Here is a 24,888-nt window from a genome sequence, read left to right as displayed (position 1 = left end):
CCTTCAGGGCACTAACAATCGAGTGTTAGGCTGATGGTCCTCCTCTTAAATAGTTTAGGCTGTCATCAGCAAACTGGTTGGTCCACTATGAGAAGGTGCTGCTCATAAGACACGCTGTCAGCTCCTCAGACTCGAGACGTCTTTTGGATAAAAGACGAAACATTTCAACAAAGAAGAATCTGTCCAGAGGACCTGACTCAACATTTTCAACCTTGATTTATCTACCTGGATTATTGAGCATGCATCAGGATAAGATGAGGTGTGTTTGTGATTGGAAACATGAGCAGAGAGGAGGTGGGGTTTGCTAGTTTGATTGGATTTTCTAATGATATGTGGGTGTCAAACTCACTTTCCAAAAGGAGCCTAAATTTAAAAACTTTGTCCGAGTCACAGGCCACTTTCAGCTGGTACATTAACTCGAGTCAGATACCTGATGTTTTTTCTTGGTTGCAGGTTCATAAACAAAAGTTCGATCTGTCTCACTTGATGTTCTGTTGCTCTTTCCATATCAGAATCAATAATGACAGAATGATGCAACCATCTTTCTGGCTTCAAAATTAGCCAGCTGCCAAGAGAAGTCTTTACTAAATGATGTATCTATCATTTTTTTAAGAAAAAAGAAGATATACAATATTTTACATTTAAATTATCATCTAAAAAAATAATTTTAAAAATTATCATCTTGGGAGACCAGATTTTGCCAGCGTGTCTTGAGTTTGACATATGTCAATCATCGTATGAAAACGGCAATTACCGGTATATATCTGGCAACACTTCCGCTGGATGTTACGCTCCGCCCTATCCCGCCGCGTAACTTCTGATTGGCTATCACCGTAGCGTCTCTCTCTACGTGCTTACGTACGCTTTTCCCACGATGCAACGTTCGAGTAAAGATGGCAGAAGGAGGAGCGGCTGATCTCGATACTCAGAGAGGAGAGGTCGTGGCATTGTTGAAAACTCAGTTAAGAAAAGGAGACACTTGGTAAGACTTGAACTGAAATCTTTTTATAAATGCTCTGCTGCTGCTGGCTGTCTTTGCCGGGGCTGACAGCGCCCAAAATGTTAGGAAAAGCCGAGGCGACCGGCCGTGTTGACAGTGTCTGAGGTAGCTAACGAGAGCTTGTCGGCTTCAGCTAGCGCTGGTTGCTATTCCTAAATGAATAACCCCTTTCGAAACGATAGACTCTAGTTGTACTGAGCATTTCTGTATCACTAGTTGGCTTTTTATGCGATAACATGAGCTCAGCGAGACTACGTTCTCATTTGGCTAAGTAGCAAGCTAACATCTAGTCCGTTAGCAACCGTTGATTAGTGGATTCGCCCGTTGACTTTATTTGGGTGGAGTCGAAATAAATTAAAAAAATCTGTCAATCTCTAAGCCAGCTGGCTGGGCTTGTAACAGCCTGAACTCTACTCGGTGACTGCATCTCTGCCATACTGGTCTCTGTTTGTCTGTCGGAGTCCAGTTTGTTTCCAGTAACCGCACGACTGCTGACAAAATCGCTTTTTATTTCGTTTACTCCAGGTTCTTGGTGGACAGTCGCTGGTTCAAACAGTGGAAGAAATATGTGGGTTATGATAGCTGGGACAAATACCAGATGGGGGACCAGAATGTCTACCCAGGACCGGTGGACAACTCCGGCCTTCTCAAAGGTAGGACAAGAAGACAGACTGAGTAGCTTCAAAATGATACCAAACACATGAATGGGTAAAAAAAAAACAGGAAAGTTAAAATGGTTTAAAACCAGTGAATGACATCCTGTATTACGATGGAACAGTGTGAGAAGTTGTCACATTAAACTGTCATCATGTCTGCTGTTTTTTTTAAACTGTTGCCACAAAACTTTCAATCCTGCTCCAACTTTTTCAGTAATTAAAAGTGATAAGAATAGTATTAGAAGCATGTATTTTTATTAACTAGTAATAAGGGTTTTTACACCCTATAATATGTTTGTTGATAGCACAACAATGTTCATAAACTAATTAAGTACTTAATTGCGCAATAAATATTTACTATTAGTTTATGTGAATGTGAGCATGTGCATAAGGGAATGTAAATGTAACATGGATACATTTGTATTTTATTTATTACATACATTCAAATACAGGGATTAAACAATTGTAAATATTTAAATGGACAGGGTTAGGATCACATCAATTCTTCTTCCTCTTTTTCGGCTGCCGGACTGCTTTTAGGAAATCCTGTTTATTTTGTGTGGATTATAGACAGAATTATGACATATAAATGTATTTGTAAATATTTACAGTTTAAAAACTAATAATAAACTAAACTAATGGTCTTTTAGGCTATTTAAAAGTTCCTTTGCATCTTCAGTTTTAATTTGCTTGAAGGAATCTTCCCAAGGGATCAATAAAGTTTTATCTGATCTAATGAAGTATGAACTTCTTGCATTTTTTCTGATCATTGTGGATTGTACCACCATTCCAACTTAACCGATTTAAAAATGAGGCCTTTCAGGAAGAGAAAACATATTCAGGAGTTGGAACCATATCGACAGACTCATCACTGTTTGTAACAAACCTACCTTTGGAAATAGATGATTATTTTAGGCTTGTCTCTGTTATTTTATTTATTGCTTAGGCTTGTTTGAATTGCTAATATTTACCTTTATTAAATGTTTGGATAAAACTACCAGCAACTGTCAGGTTTTCATTGTTTGCCTTCGGGGGGTTAAATTTTAATATTTTATTGACTGAATTGCAGTGCGGCTCTTTTGAGATTAATGTGAAAGGTTTATTTGCTAAATCGGGACAACAGCATTACTTCAGTCACGTTTTGGTTTTAATTCTAAAAGCTAATTAGAAGTTATTTTCCTTCAAACACTACTAATCCAAAATGAACACTGGCATAAAATTAACTGCAGATGTTGTAAATTTGTCACAGTGTCTGCATAGTTTCATGTTTCTGGAAGTACTAACAAAGAGTAAAAGATGGACACAATAACAATATTGTCTAAAGCTGTATAGGCTTCACAGAAAGCTCTCCAACATACCTTTATTTTTCTTTGTGTGTTTTGTTTTGTGTGAGACAGCCCACTACGAGTGATGGATTTGCCTTCTTTTCCACATCTGCCTGTGTGTTTCTCACCCCCTCCTTCCCTTTGTCCTCCCCTCTCTAGATGGGGACGTGTTGGCCATCAAGGAGCACCTCATCGATGAGCTCGACTACATCCTGGTCCCAACAGAAAGCTGGAATAAGCTTGTCAGCTGGTATGGGCTGACAGAAGGCCAGGAACCGATCGCACGCAAGGTAAAACCAAAAAAACGCATTGTGTGGGTTGTGACTAATTGCTGGTCTGTGCTTTAATGGTTTGAATGAATTAACTTGGAACTAAGTCTCTCGAGTCGACAGAGTAGTATTCGCTGGTCAAGAATGGGCTTTGTACAGAATCAGGATTTTTACAAGATGGTTCTTACATTCTGAATGTAGGCCAGGCATGAAAACAAAGTAATTTTTTCAAGTTTATTCAAGTTTTGGATATAAAATTGATATTAGGTGATTTTACAGATACTATTCGTGATGGTGCCCACAGATTTAAGTTCTCCATTTCAAATTTTGCAAATCATGGCAGCTAGAAGAGGGTCCTCCCCTGTCGCCTCCATCATCCTCCCTTTCTCTTCCTCCCAGTTGACCCTCCCCCTTTTGCCATGTATGTTGTGGCACGTATCGGGTGGCAGCAGGGGTTTCTATTTTCAGGCAATGTTCTGGCTGACTGTGAAGCAACATGGAGGGGTCTACAAGGCACAACTTGCAAGAGGTTCATTATTAGTTTTCTTCTTTTTTGCATTTATTTTGTCATCTTGTGCTGCAGGAATGCACAGGTGGTTGAAAAGGATACAGGAGTGCTGTTGTCAATAGTTTAGAGCTTTGGTTTCTTTGGGTGTAGCAGCTAATACCGGTGGAGCGCTCCTGGCTGCGTCCTTTTTTTTTTTTTTAAGTGGAGGCATTCCTGTTGAGGTCACTCTGGGAGTAGCAGCGTAAAAAGCTTTTGAGAGGAGAGGCATAATCAGCATGGGAGGAGGAATGGGGTGGGTGTGGAAAATGGTTTTTCCTGGGCTCTAATTTGAGGAATTCTGTGTTAGAGTCCGGTTCTCGAGTTTTGCTCTGAGCTTCTCTGAGGAGTCGGGGAGCACTGGAGGAGGACTTAGCTGTGCGTGCCCGACTGTTGCAGTTGTCAGTGTTGTTTGTGAAATCGGTGCTGTACGTGCATGTGTACGAGTGCGCTGGAGGGGCTCAGCGGTGAAATAAATAGGCTCGGACCCCTCAGCTGTTTCCGTGATGTGCTGCTATATTAAGAACGTCACTCTGACTGAATCTGTCAGAAGACTTGATGAGCAGCAGCCAGGGCAGCAGAGTTTAGTTTATTTATTAGTTTAGTTCATATAAAACTGCCACTAGACTAATAAACTTTTTTTTTTTCATTTGAGCAATAGTTTTTATTTATTTTATTTGGGTTATTTTAGCTCTGGAGTCCTTCATTGCAGTGATGACAACCTGATTGTTTACTGGTTGTGTTGTCCTGGTATAACAAACAGCAGGAAGCATTTTACTTTTTCATTTGAAGAGTTGTTACATGGAAAGATGGAGCTCAGAAAGGTTCCAAAATGAAACTGATGTAGACAAATAAAGACTGTTTTATTTATTTATTAAATTATTTGCAGGTTGTGGAGCAGGGTATGTTCGTGAAGCACTGCAAGGTGGAAGTGTACCCGACGGAGCTGAAGCTTTGTGAAGACAGCAACATGGACAACATGATCACCAGGCGCTTCAGTAAAGCTGACACGATAGGTAACCATCAGCCTCTCTGCAGAAACCAGTGTTCGTGATTCGGTTTGAACCTTTTATTCTGTAAATTTCTGCTATTACAAGTTGACTTCTTTATAGGTTTGTTTTTTTTTGATAACCAACCAGGCCTACAACTTTGAAAATAAAGTGGAAGACATGAGATAAAGGACTGACAATAGGACTGTATATACCACCATTCACTGTTTCCTTTTAATATTGACTAATTTCTTAGATCATGTCGGAGACAAATGGCGCCATATCATGATGTTGCTGCCACCATGCTTATACCGTATGTGTATTCTTGGTGGGATGGGTTTTACGTTTTATTCGATGGCCAGATTTTTAATTTTAGTCACTTTTGACCAGAGAACAATATTTTTAAGGAGTCTTTATTCCTAAAGGGATTGTATTCAAAGGGAGAGCATCCACCTTTAGGGTTCCCATCAGCCTCTTTCTTTTCATTTATCAGTGGCACATTTATTTTTGGTATTCGTTTTGAATACTTTTTAAATATCAACACTGTTCGAAGATCTCTAGTATTTATTTTGTTTCTTGAATATTTGTAACTTGTTCTAATTTTAGTCAAAAATAAACTTTGTTATACAATGATTACAAAAAACATACATAAACTGCATGTTTTCATGCAACATAATAGGAAACATGACAAGGAAGGTAAATTTTATTTCATGGTAGATTAGAAACAAACTTTAAGACATTTTGCAACACATGAGCCTTATTTAAATAAAAATGGATGGATTATTTCCGTGTATTAAACAGTGCTTGTGGTCGTTTCTTGTATTTTTAAACTTGGTTATTACTATGTGTGTGAATTCCTTGTGTACTCATGTCAAATATAAATGTTTATCATTTTAATGTTGCTGCAGATATGATAGAGAAAGAAATGAGGAAACTGTTCAGCATCTCTGATGACAAGGACACCAGACTGTGGAACAGGTACATGAGCAACACCTTCGAGCCTCTCAACAAACCTGACAGCACCATTCAAGACGCCGGCCTCTATCAAGGACAGGTCAGAACTTACCCAGTTTGATTTTTCATTTAACTGCTCTTTTTATTTTGTACATTTTAATAAAGATAATCCATTATGGCTTAATACTGATTGTTCCTGAGCTTGGCAAAATATGGTCCCGTTTTAATGGTTTCCATATTTTTCTAGAGTATGTGGCATTTCAACCTCAATGTCTGTTCAAAACATTCTTTTTCCTACTTTAACTCTGGGTTGTGATGGGTGTCATGATCAGCACAGACCGTTTCTAACATTGAAGCTTGTTGAAACAACTCAAACCTGGACTGAAATTGTCCAAACCACTCGTACAAAATATAAAATAAAATGATATTTATTATTTAAATAATGTCTGGATTATTTGGTGAGTTGAATTATCTAAAAGTCAGGCTACATATAGCTTAAACACAATACATTGGATGACTCTTGAGTACCGGCTACTGAAATTCAAATGCATTGAATGAGCACATTTGTGCCGCCATCTTGGTAGGTGCTACACGAGCAAACTTAGTTGCTGCCAGACAAAAGACCGCGAATTTATGAAGAGGAAAAAAACTAAACTCTGCAAAAGAAAGTCTCAAAGTTTTGCTAAGAAAAAAAATAAAAAACATAACTTGAACTTAAACAAAGTGGTATTAAATATTTTGTTAATGCTTGTCTAATGTATATTAATATAACTAGGGTTGTTACTCTTTATAAACTACTCTGCTATAATTACTGTAAAGCAGAGTAATGGATGTAGTTGTATATTAGATATCTGAAAATATATAATTGATATTAGTAACCTTTTTTTAAATAACTGCCATTAGTCTACAAATCTTGTGAACTTGTGCATAAAATATCTGCTAAAAATATTAAATCTGTGTATAGGTTGGAAAAAAACTCACCCATTTCTGAATACTAAAGTGCATGTTATTCAAAGTTTAAATATTTCCTAAATTCTCAGGAAAAACATTATATTACACAAGTTTACGTTGTTAGTCTTAAGGGAGCGTAACTACAGCGCTCCTGATAGTCAAAGCAGACATGCAATTCATTTCTGTTCAGTTCAGTCTATTTATACAGCGCCAAGTCACAACAGAAGTCGTCTCAGGACACTGAACAGAAACATCCATATATAAAAATAATAATTTAACATTATTTATCTGAGAGCTGGCGGCTTTGAATTTATAGTAACTCCATCACAGAACTCTCTTCTTGAGCAAGCATGAAGGCGACAGTGGAAAGGAAAAACTCCTTTAAGAGGAAGAAACCTTTAGCAGAACCAGGCTCAGGACAAGTGGCCATCTGCTTCGACCAGCTGGGTTTGAGAGGAACAGATACACAATGGCAGGTCAAGAATCACATGTTAAGATAGAAATAGTATCAAATGAAAACTATTCAATTTTAACAATTCATTTTAAGAAATGAGGTCAATTTGTCCTCCATTAGTCTAAACTTAAGGCACCATAACAAGCCAACTCTAACTATAGGATTTATCAAAATGGAAAGTCTTGAGCCCAGTCTTAAACTGGACAATGTGTCAGTCCTACAGACGGAAACTGGAAGTTGATTCCACAAGAGAGGAGCCTGATAACTGAAAGATCTTCCTCCCGTTCTGCTTTTGGAAACTCCTGCAGTCTGAGATCGAAGTGCTCTGTTAGGAAAATATGGAACAACAAGATCTGTAATATAAGATGGAGCTAGGTTGTTGAGGGCTTTGTAGGTTAGAAGTAAGATTTTGAATTAAATTCTGGATTTGACAGGGAGCCAGTGGAGAGAAGCTAAAACTGGAGAGATAAAATCTCTCCCACTAACTCCAGTTAAAGACTTTGGCAGCAGCATTTTGGATCAACTGAAGACTTTTTAAAGAAGTATTTGGACACCCAGATAATAAACCATCGCAATAGTCCAGTCTAGACGTGACAAATGCATGAACCAGTTTTTCTGCATCATTTTTAGATGTTTCTAATTGTAGCGACATTACGCAGGTGGAAGAAGGCGGTTCTATTAACGTTAACCATTTTACTTAAATATATATTACTTAAATATATATTACTTAAATAAAAGTCCAGATATGTACGGATCTATCTAGAATGATGTAGTTGTGGGTTGTGATATTATGCCCGTTCAGAGTTTTTATACCAATATTTGTTTAAAAATGTGCCAAGTGCCAAAATTGTACACGCATTTAAATCTGAAATATGATTTGAATAACTTAATTGCATTCCCTCCCCAAATTTTTAAATAAATAGAGGTAAATAAATAAATCAAGCCTTTTTTTTGTACAACAACCCAGCGTTTCGTTTCTTCAAAGCAGCAGAAGCAGATGGAGTCCTCTTTTCTTTCTCCCGTCTCCCGCAGGTTCTTGTAATAGAGCAGAAGAACGAAGACGGCACGTGGCCCCGAGGCGCCATGGCAGCCAAGTGAGTGTAGGGCACATGGCTCGCCTTTATTACTTTGTTAGCTTTAAGGAGTTGTTCAGCAGAAACTGATTGCAGTCGCCACACTCTGGTCAAACAGTTCTGTTGATGCTCACAGAGTATTGAAAGGACTGAGTGAGTTTGAAGGAGAAGAGATGAATTATTTTGTTAAATGTAGAAACAACCAAAATCATAATTCACTGCGTCGTCTTCCTGTTTCCTCTTCTTGCCTTTGCCTTAGTCTGCCTCTTTTGCTTGAACCTTTGTTGCAACACATCGTTTCGTTTTATTTTATTCCATCTCAGTTTAATTTGACTGACACACTCGCACGCCTCTATTGGTGACAACTGTTTTTGTTTCTGCTCTAATTCACGGTCTATTCTTTTATCTTTTGAAGGTCATCTGGCGCTTCCAATCTCTCTGCTTTGCCAAAGATCTCGCCTTCATCTCTCACAAACAATCATAGCAGCAGCTTCAACAGCAGGAAGTAAGGCCTAGTCGCAGATGTGTGGGGTTGAGTTTAGACGCGAGCAGATAAAACCAACAGTGATGTTCTGGCTTCAACGTGTTCAGGTCTATGTTTGTCTGTGATCCTGATCGTGTATTTTCAACCGAAAGAGCTGATCTCAGGGATGTGGAAGGAGCTTAATTAGGACTAAACTCTTGGAAATACTTTCAGCAGCAGCAGTGGTCCCTTAAAATGGCACCCTGGCGCTCCTGAATATCTTACCCAGTGTTTAATTTTTTTTTTCAGATACATTTATTTTAAACCAGGGCTGATACAGTAGATGTTCATGCAGATGAAGAAAAGGGGGGAAAAAATCACTTGCAGCAATAATCGGGCAAGAATCAGACGCATAAATATTTCCTATAGTTTATGTTCATTACTCATAAGAAATGAAAGGAATGTCTATGCAATGCTGCAAAATATAACTTACCTATTTTAAAAGAAATATTTACAGTGGTGCAGTGTTTTGTTCAGCTTCCCATTCCTGAGTCTGCAGTTGTTTCATGTCTGCTGCTTCAATTAACATAACTCTGTTAATGTTCTCTTTTCGCCGTTATTTACACAACAGCTGGAACTCTTAACTTTCTCGGTTGAGCAGCTACAAGCCCGTGTTAGATTAGCGCAAATAAGTTTAAAACAAAAACATTTGATTTTTAGTTTTAACTTCTTTAGATGCTTCGAATGTGCTCTGCTTTTTTAAATGGTTGAATTTTGTTAAGATTTTGCTTCCTGCATCTGCCATATAAAAAAAAGAGTAGGTTGCAACCTTAATTGGGGGGAAAAAGTCGTAGCACCTGCCTCTTGAATGAGCTGAATGTTTTGCTAGCTGAAATGCATAAAGTATGCCGAGGTGTGTAGATTGAAAAAATCCTTCAAACAAGTAAAACAAAAAAATGCTGAATCAGCTAAATACCTTTACTTGGTCATAAAGAAAATCTAATGAATCCTCAGTTATGCAGCTGAAGTGGTAGCTCTGCTCCATGGTGGAGGTAAATTGTAAGAGAGCGCTGATAAATCTGCCAGTGAGCTCTTTACCTTTGTCCTCCTTCCAACCGTTGTCCGTCTGACTTAATGTTTCAGTTTGTTTTATGCATCGCTGTGGTTGAAATGCAGAAATAAAAGCTGCAAATTAGACCATGAAAAGAATCCAAGCGTTGAGGTGAACTCGGCCTTTTTGTCATTAGAATAAATTGTGTTTAGTGGTTTTGCGTTGCATGTACTGATAAAGCAGTGTTGTGGGTTGAGGCAACAAGATGACTTGGATAAATTGTATCTTCACTCAGCAGCTTTTATCCCTGATTCACTCCACAGTCAGCGCTGACGTTCCCTCTTAATTATGCATGGGGCCTGTATTTTTCATACGAAGCGTGTCTTTTGTCGTCTTGAATTTGCGGTTTTGACGAGGTCTGGCTGGTGCTCTGCAACAGCAGGAGTCTAACCTCTTTACCTCAACTCACTGCCACGCACATCTTCTGCAGTCTGTTTGACCTTCAAGCATCCATTTCCTCTGCTCTTTCCTCTCGTCACCTGACTCTTACTACTCGCGCATACTGATCCGGCCGTAAAGCCAAGCTCACCCCCGAGGGGTCAGGTCGTTTCTCTGAGTATTTAATTTACATGAACGAGCTGGTAAATGTGTCGTAGTGTGCACTTTGACAGCAAAGCAGGAAAAAATGGGTGGGAATTGTGTCAGTGTGTCGAGTTGTGGGAAAATGCATTCGGATGTGTGTGCACGAGCAACAAAAGGTGGTGATTTGTGTAATCCTGTGTTTTAGAGGAAGGGCAGAGAGTAGAGACACAGACCAGTGAACACTGCAGCTTCAGCTTAATGCAATGAATCAGCTGCTCCCTCCATCCCCGTCTCATTTCTCTTCTATCAGCGTCCCCCCCCCACCCTCTCTGTCCTCCCTCTCTGTGCACCTCTAGCTTCAGCAGCATCCTCTCCACTTCTATAAATATCTGCGGGGACCCGTAGAGCAGGAGCATAGAGGGAGGAGTTGGGCAGAGTGAAGAGGTCTGAGGCAGAGAGGACGACAGGAAGGGCTCCTGTTATAAGGAAGACGTGCTTGAGTTTTTATTTTTGGGCTTTCTAGAGCTTGGAAATTAAATTCAGGCCTGAACGTCACCTGGACGGCATTCAGACCGCTACCCGAGTTGGACTGGATTGAGCGGAGTTAACCGTATAGTTTGGAGCCGGTCACAAAAACTTGACTTTGCACGCTTTCGGAGTCCAGGCAGCTACCGGTAGTCGTTTAGCTCTGTGCTGTCATGTGGGCCGGCACGGGCTGGGGCGGGGCTGAGATGTCATGCTCCTGTGTTGCTGGTGGTGCCTGAGGCCCGAGGCGGTGGAGCTGGACAGCAGGAGGGTGGACCACTGCGTGCTGAGCTGCGAGACTCCCGCTTCCACCACCATCACAGCAGCATCCTTTGCACAGTGGGAGCCGGAGTCAACCAGCGCTACACTGTCAGCCTCACAGAGGTCTACTGAATATTGTAACTGGAAGGGGCTGATTAAAAACCTTTACTAGAAGCCTTAAAGTCTTTCGGGGTTAAAGTGAACTTCAAAAACTGGCTATTTAGCACTTGGTTAAAATAGATAATGCATTTGTGTGGACTTGAGCTTGTGGCAGTTTTATACATGTTTTCAACCCTGTGTTTAAATATGTATATGTAATTTGTATATTTGCTGTGCAGTGTGAAGAACTCAAGTTATAGTCTGCCATCGTACCCATCGTACTGCAACAGCTATGACTACTCAGACCAGAACAGACAGAGTGAGCGCTCAGGCCTCTGTGGACTGTCCAACCTGGGAAACACCTGCTTCATGAACTCTGCCGTGCAGGTAGCTGACACTCCACCAAGAAGTTCTCAGAGGCTGAGAAACTAAAGAATGTAGCGTCTGGTTAGTTTGTAGCTCATTGCTTCTTTTTTTTCTTCCTGCTTTTGCTCTTCAGTGTTTAAGCAATATCCCCCCTCTGACGGAGTACTTCCTCAAAGATAAATACAGGGACGAGCTGAATGAGGACAACCCCCTCGGCATGAAGGGCGAGATCGCCAGAGCCTACGCTGAACTCCTCAAGCAGCTGTGGTCGGGAAAATACAGCTACGTCACCCCCAGACCCTTCAAGGTGGAAAACAAACCTTTATTTTATTGCATGCTAATTTAATGCTGCTTTATTTAAAAGAGAAAATGGTGTACATTTAAGTATCTGGATAGCAAAAAAAAAAAATATATATATATATATATATATATATATATATATATATATGTATGGAAGATCTTGGAATATAAAGCCCATAGATATAAGATGTTTAAAATCACATCAGTCATAGGTGCTTATGTTCAATAAAATGTTTTAAAAGTTTCTGCCTCTCAATGGTTGTGTTTATCATGTAGACGCAGGTGGGTCGCTTTGCCCCGCAGTTCTCGGGCTACCAGCAGCAGGACTCCCACGAGCTGCTGGCGTTCCTCCTGGACGGCCTTCACGAAGACCTGAACCGCATCAGGAAGAAGCCCTACATCCAGCTCAAGGACGCAAATGGACGGCCCGATAAGGTGGGGCAAGCAGCTGATGCAGATTTTTTCCTACATTTGTTTGAATTCGACTACGACACGTCTTTATTCAGTCACTTGATGTTTAGGTTATTTTTCCAGCTTCTTCTGAGGGCGCTCGTTCTGCTCTTCATCTCAGGTCGTGGCGGAGGAGGCGTGGGAGAACCACATTAAGCGGAACGACTCGATCATCGTGGACATCTTCCACGGGCTCTTCAAGTCAACTTTAGTGTGTCCGGTGTGCTTTAAGGTCTCTGTGACCTTTGACCCTTTCTGCTACTTGACGCTGCCGCTGCCCATGAAGAAAGAGCGAACGCTCGAGGTCTATCTGGTCAGACTGGACCCCCTGGCTAAACCCACACAGGTAACACAGCGTCTTATCCTGATGGAGAGCTCTAATATTATTCAACTCACTCATCTTTCTTCTTCAGTACAAGCTGACCGTGCCAAAGGTGGGCTACATCTCTGACCTGTGCACGTCCCTCTCCTGCCTGTCGGGGGTTCCTGCTGAGAAGGTAACACCGTTAGTCAGCGCTTCCCTCTGCAGTAAGACAAACTGTTCTTAGCTGTGACTCTGAAACATGATGCTCCTCAGAAAGTACAACCCAACAATCTATTTTAACTGGGGGGGGGGTCTTGCAGATAAAGGAGTGTTCAGGAGCAAAAGCACTATTAGTTCATCTTCAGCAGCAAAGTTCAGTCATTTATTAATGATTTCTGTTACTCTCTCAAATTTGTGTACTGAAATCTTAAAAATGGATAACTAAATGAAAATGTTGCCGTTAACTATTTGAAGTAAATTCTTCCTGTCTGTTAGCAAAATATTTCATGAACCACTGAACAGATTGTGATGAAACTTCCAGGAAACGATCATCAGATGCACGTCTACAACTGATTTTTTTTAAGATGTCAATCCAATTCAGTTCAATTCAGTTTACTGTATTTTTCGGACTATAAGGCGCGAAACAAAACAGTTAGAAAAGTCAAACTTTATTCAACTCATTCACAATAAACACATAAAATCGGTTCGAGGTCAGTAAGCACAACCAGAATTAATACATAAGACGCACCTGATTATAAGGCTCACTGTCGATGTTTGAGAAAATTAAAGGATTTTAAGCGTGCCTTATAGTCCAAAAAATATGGTGTTTATTTAGCGCCAATTCCCAACAAAGTTGTCTCAGGGCATTTAACAGAAACATTCACATACATAGAAAAGTCAATTAGTAAAGTTCTCTATCTAAGGAAGCCTATTCAAATTGGCCGACACAGCTAAGTAGTCTTAGAAAACACAACAATGGTTTTAATTCAGTCAGTTTTACAGATAAAAGTTGGTGTTGATTTGTTTGTTTCTTAGTTGTTTTTTTCCCCAAAAGTTACTATAACTTTGTCATTTCTGAACATGACATGATTTTTATATAAAACTCTTTAACATGTGAAATCCATTCCTTCTAGGAATAGTAGACCTTTAATCTGTATTAAGCAGTTTATTTTTATTTTTTCTAAACCTCTACTGTCCTTTTTAAGTCAGTGGTTCCCAACACTGGTCCTTGAGGAACACCATCTTGCATGTTTTAGTTGTTTCCGGCTCCACACACCTGATTTGAATGGATGGGTTATTAACGGGCTTCTGCAAAACTCGAGGCAGTAATTAAATCACTGAATCAGGTGAAACAATTAAAACATGCAGGATGGTGTTCCTCAGGGATCAGGGTTGGGAACCACTGTGAAGTTTTCAGTCATTCCCCGTTCAAATCGTTGCAGTTGTCGCTTCTTATTTCTTATATAGCCAGTAATATAAACACAACATGCTAGGTTTAAGACGAGGCGCTGCAGAGCCCCAGTACAAGTTTAAAAAATTTAAATCATCATTAAAATCATTAATAATGGATGACAAATGATGACTGGCAGCATGAGGCAGATAAGAGATGTGGAAAAATCAATTTTCTGAGTTTTCACAATCTTGTTGACGAAGTCAAGCTCACTAAAAATGTGGCTGACAGAAACTTTTTTGTTTGCAAAGAAGATAATTGTCCAGTGTCGAAGCACCATTTAAAACTGAAGTATCTCCTTCCATGTCCTGACCTTCAGATGATTGTAACCGACATCTACAACCACCGTTTCCACCGAATCTTCGCCACAAACGAGAACCTCAGCAGCATCATGGAGCGGGACGATATTTATGTGTGAGTGTGCTCTCAGATTACAGCTGCTGTGCTCGTTTTAATTTGTTTTACAGCACGAAATCGATCCTGTTCTTTTCGTTCTAGGGATTTAAATGACCAGAAACGTTAACGGTTTACTTCTGTTCTCATGCGTAGCTTCGAGGTGGCGGTGAACAAATCGGAGGACACGGACCACGTGGTGATCCCAGTCCACTTGAGGGAAAAGTACAAGCAGTCGGGTTATAACCACACCAGCACACCGCAGTTCGGACTGCCCTTCCTCATTGCCGTCCCCAGATCGCTGAGCGAAGACAAACTCTACAACATGCTGCTGCTGCGCCTCTGGTTGGTTCATTTCTCTCTGTCATGGGTCGGTTTGTTGACGTTACCATCCAAACTAGCCCGGTCATTTTAATGGTTGATCTGTTTTCTGGTTTACAGCCGGTTTGTGCGATCTTCTGTAGAGGAGGACGAGGAGGACAGCGAAGAGACGCAACCATCCAAACCACACACTGTGAACGGAAACGCCACCAATGGACTGCTGGAAGAGGGCTCGCCAAGTGAGTGCATGCCGTCAGGTTGAACACCGTCTAAATCTTAGTTCATTCTCAAAAAGACAAAAGTTCGTCCTTTTCCTGAAAGCCGACAAGTCGATTGGAAAGCTCCTCTGTGCTCTTTTAGGCGAGATGGAGACGGACGAGCAGGACGACGAGTCCAGCCAGGACCAGGAGCTGCCGTCCGAGAACGAGAACAGCCAGTCCGAGGATTCTGTGGGCGGAGACAACGAGCTGGAGAACGGCGTGGTCGCTCCTCAAAACTCCACAAAAGGACAACAAACAGCCGGGCACAACAGAAAGAGACTTTTTACATTCCAGTTTAACAACATGGGCAAAACGGACTTCTTGCTCATCAAGGAGGACACCAAGCTGATCCGCTTCGACGAGGCCCACCTCAGACTAAGTGGTAAGAAGAGCGCTGAGGATTTGGTGTAAATTCATCCGACGGTGTGACGAAGACAACGGTACGTTTCAGCTTTATATTCACTTGTTGCTCTTTTTATTTTACAGACCGCTCCTATCTCTCTTTGGACTGGGAACCAGAGATAAAGAAGAAGTATTTTGATGAAACTGTTGTCGAGGTAAAACTTTACAGCTAATGTTTCAAGTCCGTTTTTTGTAGACGGATGTTTTAGATTTTTGTTGCACAAATCCTCCTCATCAAATAAGACGCATGTCTGGTGGGAGTCTTCAGGAGAGAGCTGCGATGGGATTATAAAACGATTATCAATGTATGCATAATGACTCCAAACAAAACCCTGAGCACAGAATCTCTCAGGCCTTAAAGAAGCATCATCCCATGCTCTGCAGACTCTTCTGCCAAATAGTCGCCAGCAGTCGCAGCTCAGCAAGATGCCTTCAGCAGAGACCACCAACTCTTCCTCATGCACACAACTTTCCTTTAATGTCCTCTTGTCAACGTCATTTTCCACTAAACTTTATAGAAGCTGAAGTTTGTCCAAACAGTGGCTTTCAGTGTGGTCGCACTTGTTGCGTGCACGCCATTACCGGTCCCGGTGCTGCACTTCAGAGTTGCACCTTTTGCAGGATGTTTGTAGCATTTAAACTGAGTCCAAGTCATGTCTCCCGTCTAATTATTCACATTTTTTTAGGTTTGTCTTCAAAACACAGTCATCCTCAATATAGAGTGCAAACGTGACCTTTGGAAAATTCTGATGTGACAACATGGGTGTTTTAATTAAACGTTATTAACGTTACTTATGGTAATTTTACGGCATAAATCATTTCATAGCTTTGCAGCTCTGTGGTGTCCAGTCCTGGTCCTGGAGGTCCACCATCCTGCATGTTTTAGTTGTTTTCCTGCTCCTCAGCAGAACGTCATGTTCTGAAGCAGCCTGGTAATCACTCAGTCGTTTGAATCAGATGTGCCAAAGCAGAGAAACATCTAAAACATGCGGGATGGTGGCCCTCGAGGTCCACGATTCAGGACCACTGAGTTTGTTTTATTCTCAAAGCTATCATTTCCTCAGCGTGTGCAAGTTGGTGATCAAGTCCCACCTCAAAAGTATTCAGGAAAATATTTTTCTGTGTTGAATAGAAAAGCTTCTGGGCCTCGTTTTCATTTTGTGTTTGGACACTGTGATGTTTTAAAGATCCAAAATTGACTGCTGATCTTAAACACAGCAAGTCTTAAAAAAAACAACACGTTTGGAAAAAGTGTGTTGATTCTTTCTGTTCCTGGACGGAGCTTGTTGTTTATGACAGGAATGAGCTCAGCTGGTTAAATGTATTATGAAAGCTGTCCTCGTTTCTTTTTGGTGCGGAGTTGTGTTTCTGATGCAGTGACGTGTTTGTGTCTGACTGCAGGACTTTGACAGACATGAGAGCATGGAGTACAAGCCTCAGAAGAAGGCTTTCTTCAAGCTGAAGGACTGCATCGAGCTGTTTACCACAATGGAGAAACTGGGAGCAGAGGACCCCTGGTGAGGAAGAGAGCTTCTTAGCTAACCCTCAGACAAACGAACAGCAGGACAGGGACTGTAAGGAGTTCCCTTTTACAGCTTCAACCTCTTCCATCTTTCATTACAGTTGCTGAACTGAACGATCTGAAGACGCTTCAGATTTTTTAGTTTTGCACATTATTATGTTTAAGTTTTTAGTTAGACTACTGTTTTACTAATTTTAAGCTTTGTAAAAAAATAAAATTCTAATTGTAGTTTTTAGCTATGGTTTTTTAACATTTAGCTTCCAGGTACAATTTTGCTACATTTAACTATTTGCTACGGTTTAGTTCATTTAAAATTTTAGCTTTTGTTTGTTAATTTTAGCCACTATTTTACTTTTTTTTTCTTTTAGCTACTGTTTTGCTCATTTTAAATTTTAGTTACAGTTTGCTGACCCTTCAAGCATGGCATTTTTTTTTTTTACAAACTTATCTTTTAGCTGTGGTTTTGTAAAATTTAGCTTTCCGCTACAATTTTGTAACATTTAATTTTTAACCACGGTTTTGGTCAATCTAGCTTTTCATATGTTTTATTAATGAAGCTGCTGTTTTGCTTACCTTACTTTAGCTTTTAGCTTTTGGAAACAATTCTGCTCATTTGAGCTTATTGCTAATATTTTGTTTATTTTAGCTTCTGTTCTGCCTTTTTTTATTTATTTTCTTACAGTTCAGTTCATTCATTATCAAAGGACAGCAGTCATTCAACTTTTGAAGTCATTGTTGCAGAAAAATGCATTTTCTTTAGCTCTTCTTCATTTGTTGTTGGGTAAAGTTCCCTCCAATTTGTTGTTGGGTAAAGTTCCCTCCAAAAAGGGAGTTTTAATTATAGGTATCAGGCCAAATTATTTTAAAATGCATTCCAGACTTTTTAACTGATACAAAGTTCATGTAAATTTAAGTACAGATCTTTTATTTTAGCTTTCTGCCGTGTTTCATCTCCGTTTCTGCAGTAGCCCAGAAAGGGTCAAATAAACCCGTCTCTAGTCCCTTCTCTGACTTGAACCCGTGTGCCTCGTCTAACAGGTACTGTCCAAACTGTAAGCAGCATCAACAGGCCACGAAGAAGCTGGACCTGTGGTCCTTACCTCCAGTTCTGGTGGTCCACCTGAAGCGCTTCTCTTACAGCCGCTACATGAGGGACAAACTGGACTCTCTCGTTGACTTTCCTCTCAGGTACACTCAGCACAAACCTGCACATTGTCAGGTCGTCACCAAACATTTATAAACGTAAATGTTTGTTGGTAAACAAAATAAACCTTTAAATATCTCTCAGTTTCCTACATGCAGTTGTTGCTACATTGTTGTCCCGTTACCTCAGGTTGGTTCTTTCTGCTTTTCTCTGTAGAGACCTGGACATGTCTGAGTTCCTGATCAACCCGAACGCCGGGCCGTGTCTCTACGATCTCATCGCCGTGTCCAACCACTACGGCGGGATGGGCGGAGGGCACTGTAAGACTGCGTCACGCAACCGTTCTGCTTCGTTTACATGTTTTTAAAGTCCAGCTCTTGTGCCCTGAACAGTTTTATTTCACGTTAATGAGCGACGTGTCGTTTTCTGACTTGGATGGACTTTTCACGTCATTCTTGACTTTATTTCTGTGATGAAAGTTGGAAAGTCCTGTTTTTCTTCTTGCATTTCTTTTTAAATGTTTGGTTTAAAATAAATAACAGCTGTAATGTTTGCACGAGGAAATGACCGACAAGGGTTAATGAAGTCAGTTGGTTCAACCGTTTCGCTCAACGTTGTCAAAGGGAAGCGTTGCTCTTAGTAGTTTCTCCTTAAACTGGACTGAAAAAAAAAAAGGAAGCTCTAAAGACAAATTAAAAAAGTTGTGCCGTTCTGTGACTTTGTTTTCTGATCGAAGCTCGAGACACAGGAACACAACGCATCTTAAATTATATTTTACACTCTTTCCTCAGATACTGCTTACGCTAAGAACAAAGATGATGGGAAGTGGTACAACTTTGACGACAGCAGCGTGTCTCCTGCCAGCGAAGACCAAATAGTGGTGAGTGACCATAAAATAACTCGTCTGCACGCCTCTAACAAGTTCCTTTTCTCAAAGTAAAGGTTGTGGGCTGCCGGTTTTATGCGTTTTTGTTTGCGATCAACCAGCTGACTCTTATAGTGCAGATTGTTTCCCCTAGGACAGAATTGTGTTGAATTATGCAACATGATGATGGTTACAGATACAAACTGCCCCCAAGAGGTTTGTCAGAGGTGTTCTGGTCTCCTTTAGCCTTCCGGTACACACGTTTACTAACCTAAACCGAACTTTGCTAAAAGTTTAAATGATCTCTTTTTAAAGATATAATTATATATATATAAAGATTTAAGCTATAATGTGCTGTCGATCACAGAACAGTCTGAGGAACGTTATGTTGAGTTTCATTCACCTGATGGGTCAGGTGGCTGTGTGTGTCTGCAGGTAACTGACATCACATCATAAAAAAAACCTCTCTTAAGTACAAAATTTTAACAACTGAACATTCCTGGTCTGAAAAGTCTCTTTAAGTTCCTTCTTCTGGTCCAAGATCAGCTTTAATGTAGTTGCTGCAGTGATGAAGATGTTGGTTTGGGCCCTAAACGCTGCACGTTGTTCTCTTTCTGTTGATTCAATTCAATTCAATTTCAATTCAGTTTATTTATATAGCGCCAAATCACAACAAAGTTGGCTCAGGGCACTTTACAGGAACATTCACATAAAAGCCAATTAGTAAAGTTCTCTATCTAAGGAATCCAGCAGACAATTTGAATCTTGGCTTCGTTGCAGTCTCCCATCCTGAGCAAGCACAGTGGCAACAGTGGAAAGGAAAAACTCCCTTTTAAAAGGAAGAAACCTCCAGCAGAACCAGACTCAGGACAATTGGCCATCTGCTTTGACCGGCTGGTTGAGAGGACAGGGTGGAGAGACAGACGAACACAGAATGATAGGTCCAGGTATAGGTCCAGGTGTATCTGAAAGACAAAAAACATGTTAAGGATAGAAAAAATAATTACAAATACAAAACAGGTTGAGCGGAGTAAGTAAAGACGGTAGCAGAGTGAAAATTGTGGTCAGTTTGTCCTCCAGCAGTCTAAGCCTATAGCAGCATAACTAAGGGACAGCTCAGGAAACCCAAGCCGCCCCCAGCTATAGGATTTAGCAAAAAGGAAAGTCTTAAGCCTACTTTTAAAACTGGATAATGTGTCAGCCTCACGGACAGAGATTGGAAGTTGGTTCCACAAGAGAGGAGCCTGATGACTGAAAGATCTGCCTCCCATGTTTGCAGCATTTACCAGATTATGAAACCTTCTCAACGTCAGTCATGACTTTTTGTCTTTCCCCCCTGCAGTCTAAAGCTGGTTACGTGTTGTTCTATCAGCGCCAAGACACGGTGAAAGGTACTGGCTATTTTGCCCTCGACCGTGAGGAGGAAGAGGAAGAAGAAGAAGAGGAAGAGGAGGAGGAGGAGGAAGAAGAGGAAGAGGAAGCTGAGGAGGAAAACGAGTCTGAGGAGCTGCATGACAGAAAGACTGTCTCGTCTGCTCAGGGAGCCTCGGCCTCCACCCAAAGTGAAGAGGAGGAACTAAACGAGAACAAGAGCAGGAGGAATGACCAGGAGGAAGAGGAGGAAGAGCAGGCATCCAGTCGGGACGTAACCATGAAAACCAACTGAGATACACGAGGACAAATGGAGACAGAACGGGATCTCTCCATCCAAAGCCATACGGACAGCGTGGCAGCAGGCGTCGCCGGGCCCGCCCAGCGGTTTGGACTCAGCCGCTCCACAGGCGGAGCCGCCGCCGGGTCAGGGAGCCGCCGGGGTACGCATCTGAGAAATCAGGACCCTCCTGTGGGTGATCACAGTGTGTATGTGTGTGTGTGTTGCTCCTGTCTGAACAGAGACCGAACACCAGAGACGGGTTTCTGAGTGTCCCCATTGTTTTAATTTCTGTTCTCAACAGTCTGCAGATCATTTTACTCTTTAGATTTTGTAAATATTTTAAAAAACACTGAATTTTCATGATGAGCTGAAATGTTTTGAACTTGCACAATCACCAGCCATCCACCATATCTTTTTATTTTATTTTATCGTATTCATGCCAGAAAACCTGCAGTTTTCTCTCCTGAAGACTGAGACGCGTCTACAATCCAGATTAAAGAAGAGTCGCGGGGTTTTAGCTTTGAGCTGCCGCTGCTAATCCTGTGTTCTTAGACCACCTGCCCTCTGTTAAAAACACAAATTTAAACAGGGTCGAGATGTTATCCAGTGATTCTAAAGCATTTTAGAATCCGTCCGACGGGCTTTCTCTTAGCTCCAAGTGTTTGAACGTTACCTGGCAGGCTCAGGCGGCCTCCACTGCCACATTTGTTCTCCTCCAAACATGGCCTCTAAAGCTTTACTGCAGCTCTGCACTCGGTTTCTTCACATTCAAGACGCTTTAAGGTTAGCATCGTTTGTTTTAAAGTCACCACGGCCTTAACTCCAAATCCGACATTGGTCGCCTTTTTCTTTGCACATCACTGTCGGCGTCCCTCCCGTGGCCCCACAGTCTCACGTCCACAGCAGGGCCAGAATGTATGCTGAATGGAACAAAGACCACATGTATGTGACTAACGATGCCTTCAATGCCCCTTCTTTCCGGTAACAGATTGCTCGCCTTTGATTCTGGCTGTGTAAATTCACAGGACAATGTTTTTGGTAATCCTGCTCTCTGAGTCGGGGGGGTACTAAACTGAAAACTGTGGGGTGAGTCTCCCGAAAAGGACGATGACTCGGTGAAAATATTCAGCGGCAGGTGGATGCAACTTGTGCTCAACCGGTTCTTTTTCTAACCGTTCGCTCCATCGTAAACAGCGTTTGTCGCCTCTGAGCGTTCGACGCCTTCAATGGCGCTTCACCAGCTTCCGTTCAGGTCGACTCACCCCCATCCTGACCGAGATGTGATCGCTACTTTAAGATTATACAATATTGTACAGAAGAGTTCACTCTGTGAGTGCACATTTGATAGTTTATTTATTTATATGTAAGCATTTAATAATAAGCAGACGATATATTTAAAAACCTGGGCAAGGCCCTAAAAACCTGGGGTCTGGACAGAACACTACTTTGCAATGTTTTGTCATGGAGGGAATATTTTTTTAGAAAAAAAAAAAAAGATGAATCTCATGAATTTTTTTGTAAAAAAAATAAAAATAAAAACAATCCAGGCGTCCTTGCATGATGATGTATTGGGAATTTCGCGGTTTGACTGCACTTAAGTTCACTTGGGTTTACATTTGAAATGTGCATGTGTATTTATACACAATCTACAATAAAGTTGTGTAAAGTGTCCTGTGGTTCCTTCCTACAAATTATTATTTTTTAAATTTTTATGAAGCTTTTAATGCTGATTGAGAGGTTGTGAGGGTTAAGCGTCATAACAAATGTCCAAAAGTAGTTTTCAGTAAAAATCCAGCTGCACAGCGTCTGATACCAGAGGAAATAATGATCCAATTTTCAAACGCAATATATCAGAACGAATGTATCAGAGCTCCCAACACGCAGCAACCTTGTGCAGCACAAGTCTAGTATTTATCATTAATAATAATTATTATTAAATGCAATTTCTCCTGTTTTACAAAATGCTGCCATTTAAAACAAGTATTTCACAAGCTATGAAAGTTTACCCTGTGAAAACTTACTACTGTTTGTGTTGAAAATGGGACTGCAGCACCCCCTTGTGGACGTTTAAACAAACCACATTAAATATCTTTTTTTTTTTCCCCATAAACGAATGAATCAACAAATAAAATGCTAGTAGTGTCTTTTACAAGTCGTAGAAATTAATAAATTGAACAAAATTAATTCGTTGTCTACTAGCTTCCGTTTACCTAGAAACTAGCATATGACTGAGCATTAGCTAAGTAGCCACTACCGGTTTGAACCGGAAACACCGCCATCTTGTGGACGATTTACAAAAACTTGATTAGATTTGAGCCGCAAACTTGTGCGCTTTAAGATTGGTTTATTCTCGTTTGTCAAGCGCCAACTAGTTGAGAACAAATACTGTAAAGTGTGTTTGATACGTTCAGTATCGATAGCGGTAACTAATGCCACCTTGATAAAAAGTTGATCTCCCATGGTCTTCATGGCAGCAGGTATCTGTTTTGCTGTACTGTTTTTTTTAGGATATGGGACCAGAAGCTCCTTTGTAATTGTAAAATAATTCCAAAAAGTAATAAATTTCGTCCCTGGGTGGGCTCGAACCATCAACCTTTCGGTTAACAGCCGAACGAGACGGGCGACGGCTATTAGAGGAGAGACACCGGTGTCGTGCCACATTTAGTATCCCCGAAATAATCTGTTCCACGACACCGGCTAACGCGAGGGAGATACAGCCACATCTGTCCTCCATTTTTTTAAACTGACCAGCAGGGGGCGCGCGATCATATTTTCTACAGATGTTGTGAACGTACATCTGCATTTAGCTCCAGTCGGCTCCTGTCTGGACTCTGGACGTCCTCCGTGACTCTGATCCAAGACGATCCGCCACATGGGCTCGTTTACACGGACAGCATCTGGGAGCCAAGCAGCAAAAACACAAAGACTTCAAAGGATTTACTCACATTTTGTTGCCAGATCTTCGGATGAAGACAGAAGAAACTGCTCTTCACTGGAAACTATTTCTCTTCAAAATCTTCATAGTTGTGTAAAATTAATTAGACATTTAATCTCAAAGTATGCACACAGAAGGCTTTGCTGTGGATCATTGTGTAGTTTTTTAGTAAAATGTGTATTTTATGTCACTGTGTTAAATTTTACTGTGCATTATTTTCTGCTTTTCACGGATGCGCTGATCCAAACCCGGAGGACTTGAAGCTGCTGGTACCAGTACCAGGCGCTGGCTGAGGTAGTAGTTTGTGCTGTTGGACGGATTGACACGTTCTGGAGATGACGGCCCAGTCTACTGCCTTCTGCCGGCGCTGGTGACTCTCACAAGGACTTGGAGACACACTGACCACCATCAAGGACTCATTTAAAACACGTTTTATATTTGTTGGTAAACGTCTGTAAAGGTTTGTGGTCCTCTTTTATCAAGAAACTGGAATAAAAAATAATTTCATGTTCTATTGTAATGTATGTGATATATAACATAGTTTCAGAAGATTTTTCCATCTGGTTTTTGTTTGTGAAATTGATTAAAATGACATCATTCCTAAAATTCCCATGGCATCAATTTTTCATGACAAATACAAATTCATCTTTTGAAAGGAAAAATTAATACATTTATTATACTAAATAAATAAGAAAAGTCGCATAGCTGAGATGAACAGTTGAGATATTTGCACGAGTTGTAACAGGAAGTGATGACAAAGGGGAACGCCTACACGTAAACAGCATTACTGCAATAACTAACAGACACATCTGACACACTTTATTTGGAGTCACTATCAGGAGACGGGCGTAGAAAGAGTTTTGTACAAAGACCATTTTTTAAAGAGTTCACGTGTTGTCACTTCTTGTTTTGAGCACCAAGTAAAAAAAAAAAAAAGGCCAGTTGTGTGATAAATATCAGTAAAATCACGTGCTTTATTCTTGAATATAGATGTTTTCTTCCAGCTTTTATTTATAGGAAATGAACGTCACAAGCACTTGTGGACAACAAAATCAATCCAGCGGCCTCAAAAGGCCCACACACCTCACTTTGGTTTCTCCTGATAGAGTTATGGACAGATTGAACCGTAGAGGTAGGGCAGCCAACTCGGGACCCGAAAGTCCCAGGTTCGACTCCCAGCCATTTCCACGTCGTGGTGTCTCTGAGCAAGACGCCTAATCCCTAATTGCTCCCCGGCTGCTTACATAGCTGCCCACTGCTCCACCTGGGTATAGGTGCTAAATGCTAATTTCACCATTGTATGTTGTCAACACATAGCACTCATTA

General features: G+C 40.9%; 1 protein-coding gene across 2 annotated transcripts; it reads left to right on the top strand.

The window, feature by feature from the left end:
• The first annotated feature begins 887 nt into the window (after nucleotides 1-887).
• LOC119428161 (ubiquitin carboxyl-terminal hydrolase 15) lies at nucleotides 888-21,169 on the top strand. 2 transcript variants are annotated; one of them, XM_037695804.1, is made up of 22 exons: nucleotides 888-982; nucleotides 1,526-1,653; nucleotides 3,141-3,271; nucleotides 4,684-4,810; nucleotides 5,692-5,837; nucleotides 8,175-8,236; nucleotides 8,631-8,720; nucleotides 11,436-11,583; nucleotides 11,696-11,869; nucleotides 12,139-12,297; nucleotides 12,434-12,658; nucleotides 12,726-12,809; nucleotides 14,386-14,480; nucleotides 14,616-14,804; nucleotides 14,901-15,019; nucleotides 15,141-15,422; nucleotides 15,527-15,597; nucleotides 16,844-16,959; nucleotides 18,003-18,152; nucleotides 18,325-18,428; nucleotides 18,900-18,988; nucleotides 20,316-21,169. In XM_037695804.1, exons 1-22 carry the CDS (start codon nucleotides 894-896, stop codon nucleotides 20,637-20,639), a joined length of 3,102 nt encoding a protein of 1,033 aa, XP_037551732.1. In that variant the 5' UTR covers nucleotides 888-893; the 3' UTR covers nucleotides 20,640-21,169. The 2 variants fall into 2 exon arrangements, with proteins under 2 accessions (XP_037551732.1, XP_037551733.1); XM_037695805.1 differs by lacking the exon at nucleotides 8,631-8,720.
• Nucleotides 21,170-24,888: the final 3,719 nt, after the last annotated feature.

The sequence above is a fragment of the Nematolebias whitei genome, chromosome 22, assembly GCF_014905685.2.
Source record: "Nematolebias whitei isolate Nwh7 chromosome 22, NemWhi1, whole genome shotgun sequence".
In the NCBI taxonomy this organism is placed as follows: domain Eukaryota; kingdom Metazoa; phylum Chordata; class Actinopteri; order Cyprinodontiformes; family Rivulidae; genus Nematolebias; species Nematolebias whitei.
The sequence above is the reverse complement of the archived record's forward strand: the minus strand, read 5'-3'. Positions and strand labels throughout refer to the sequence as shown.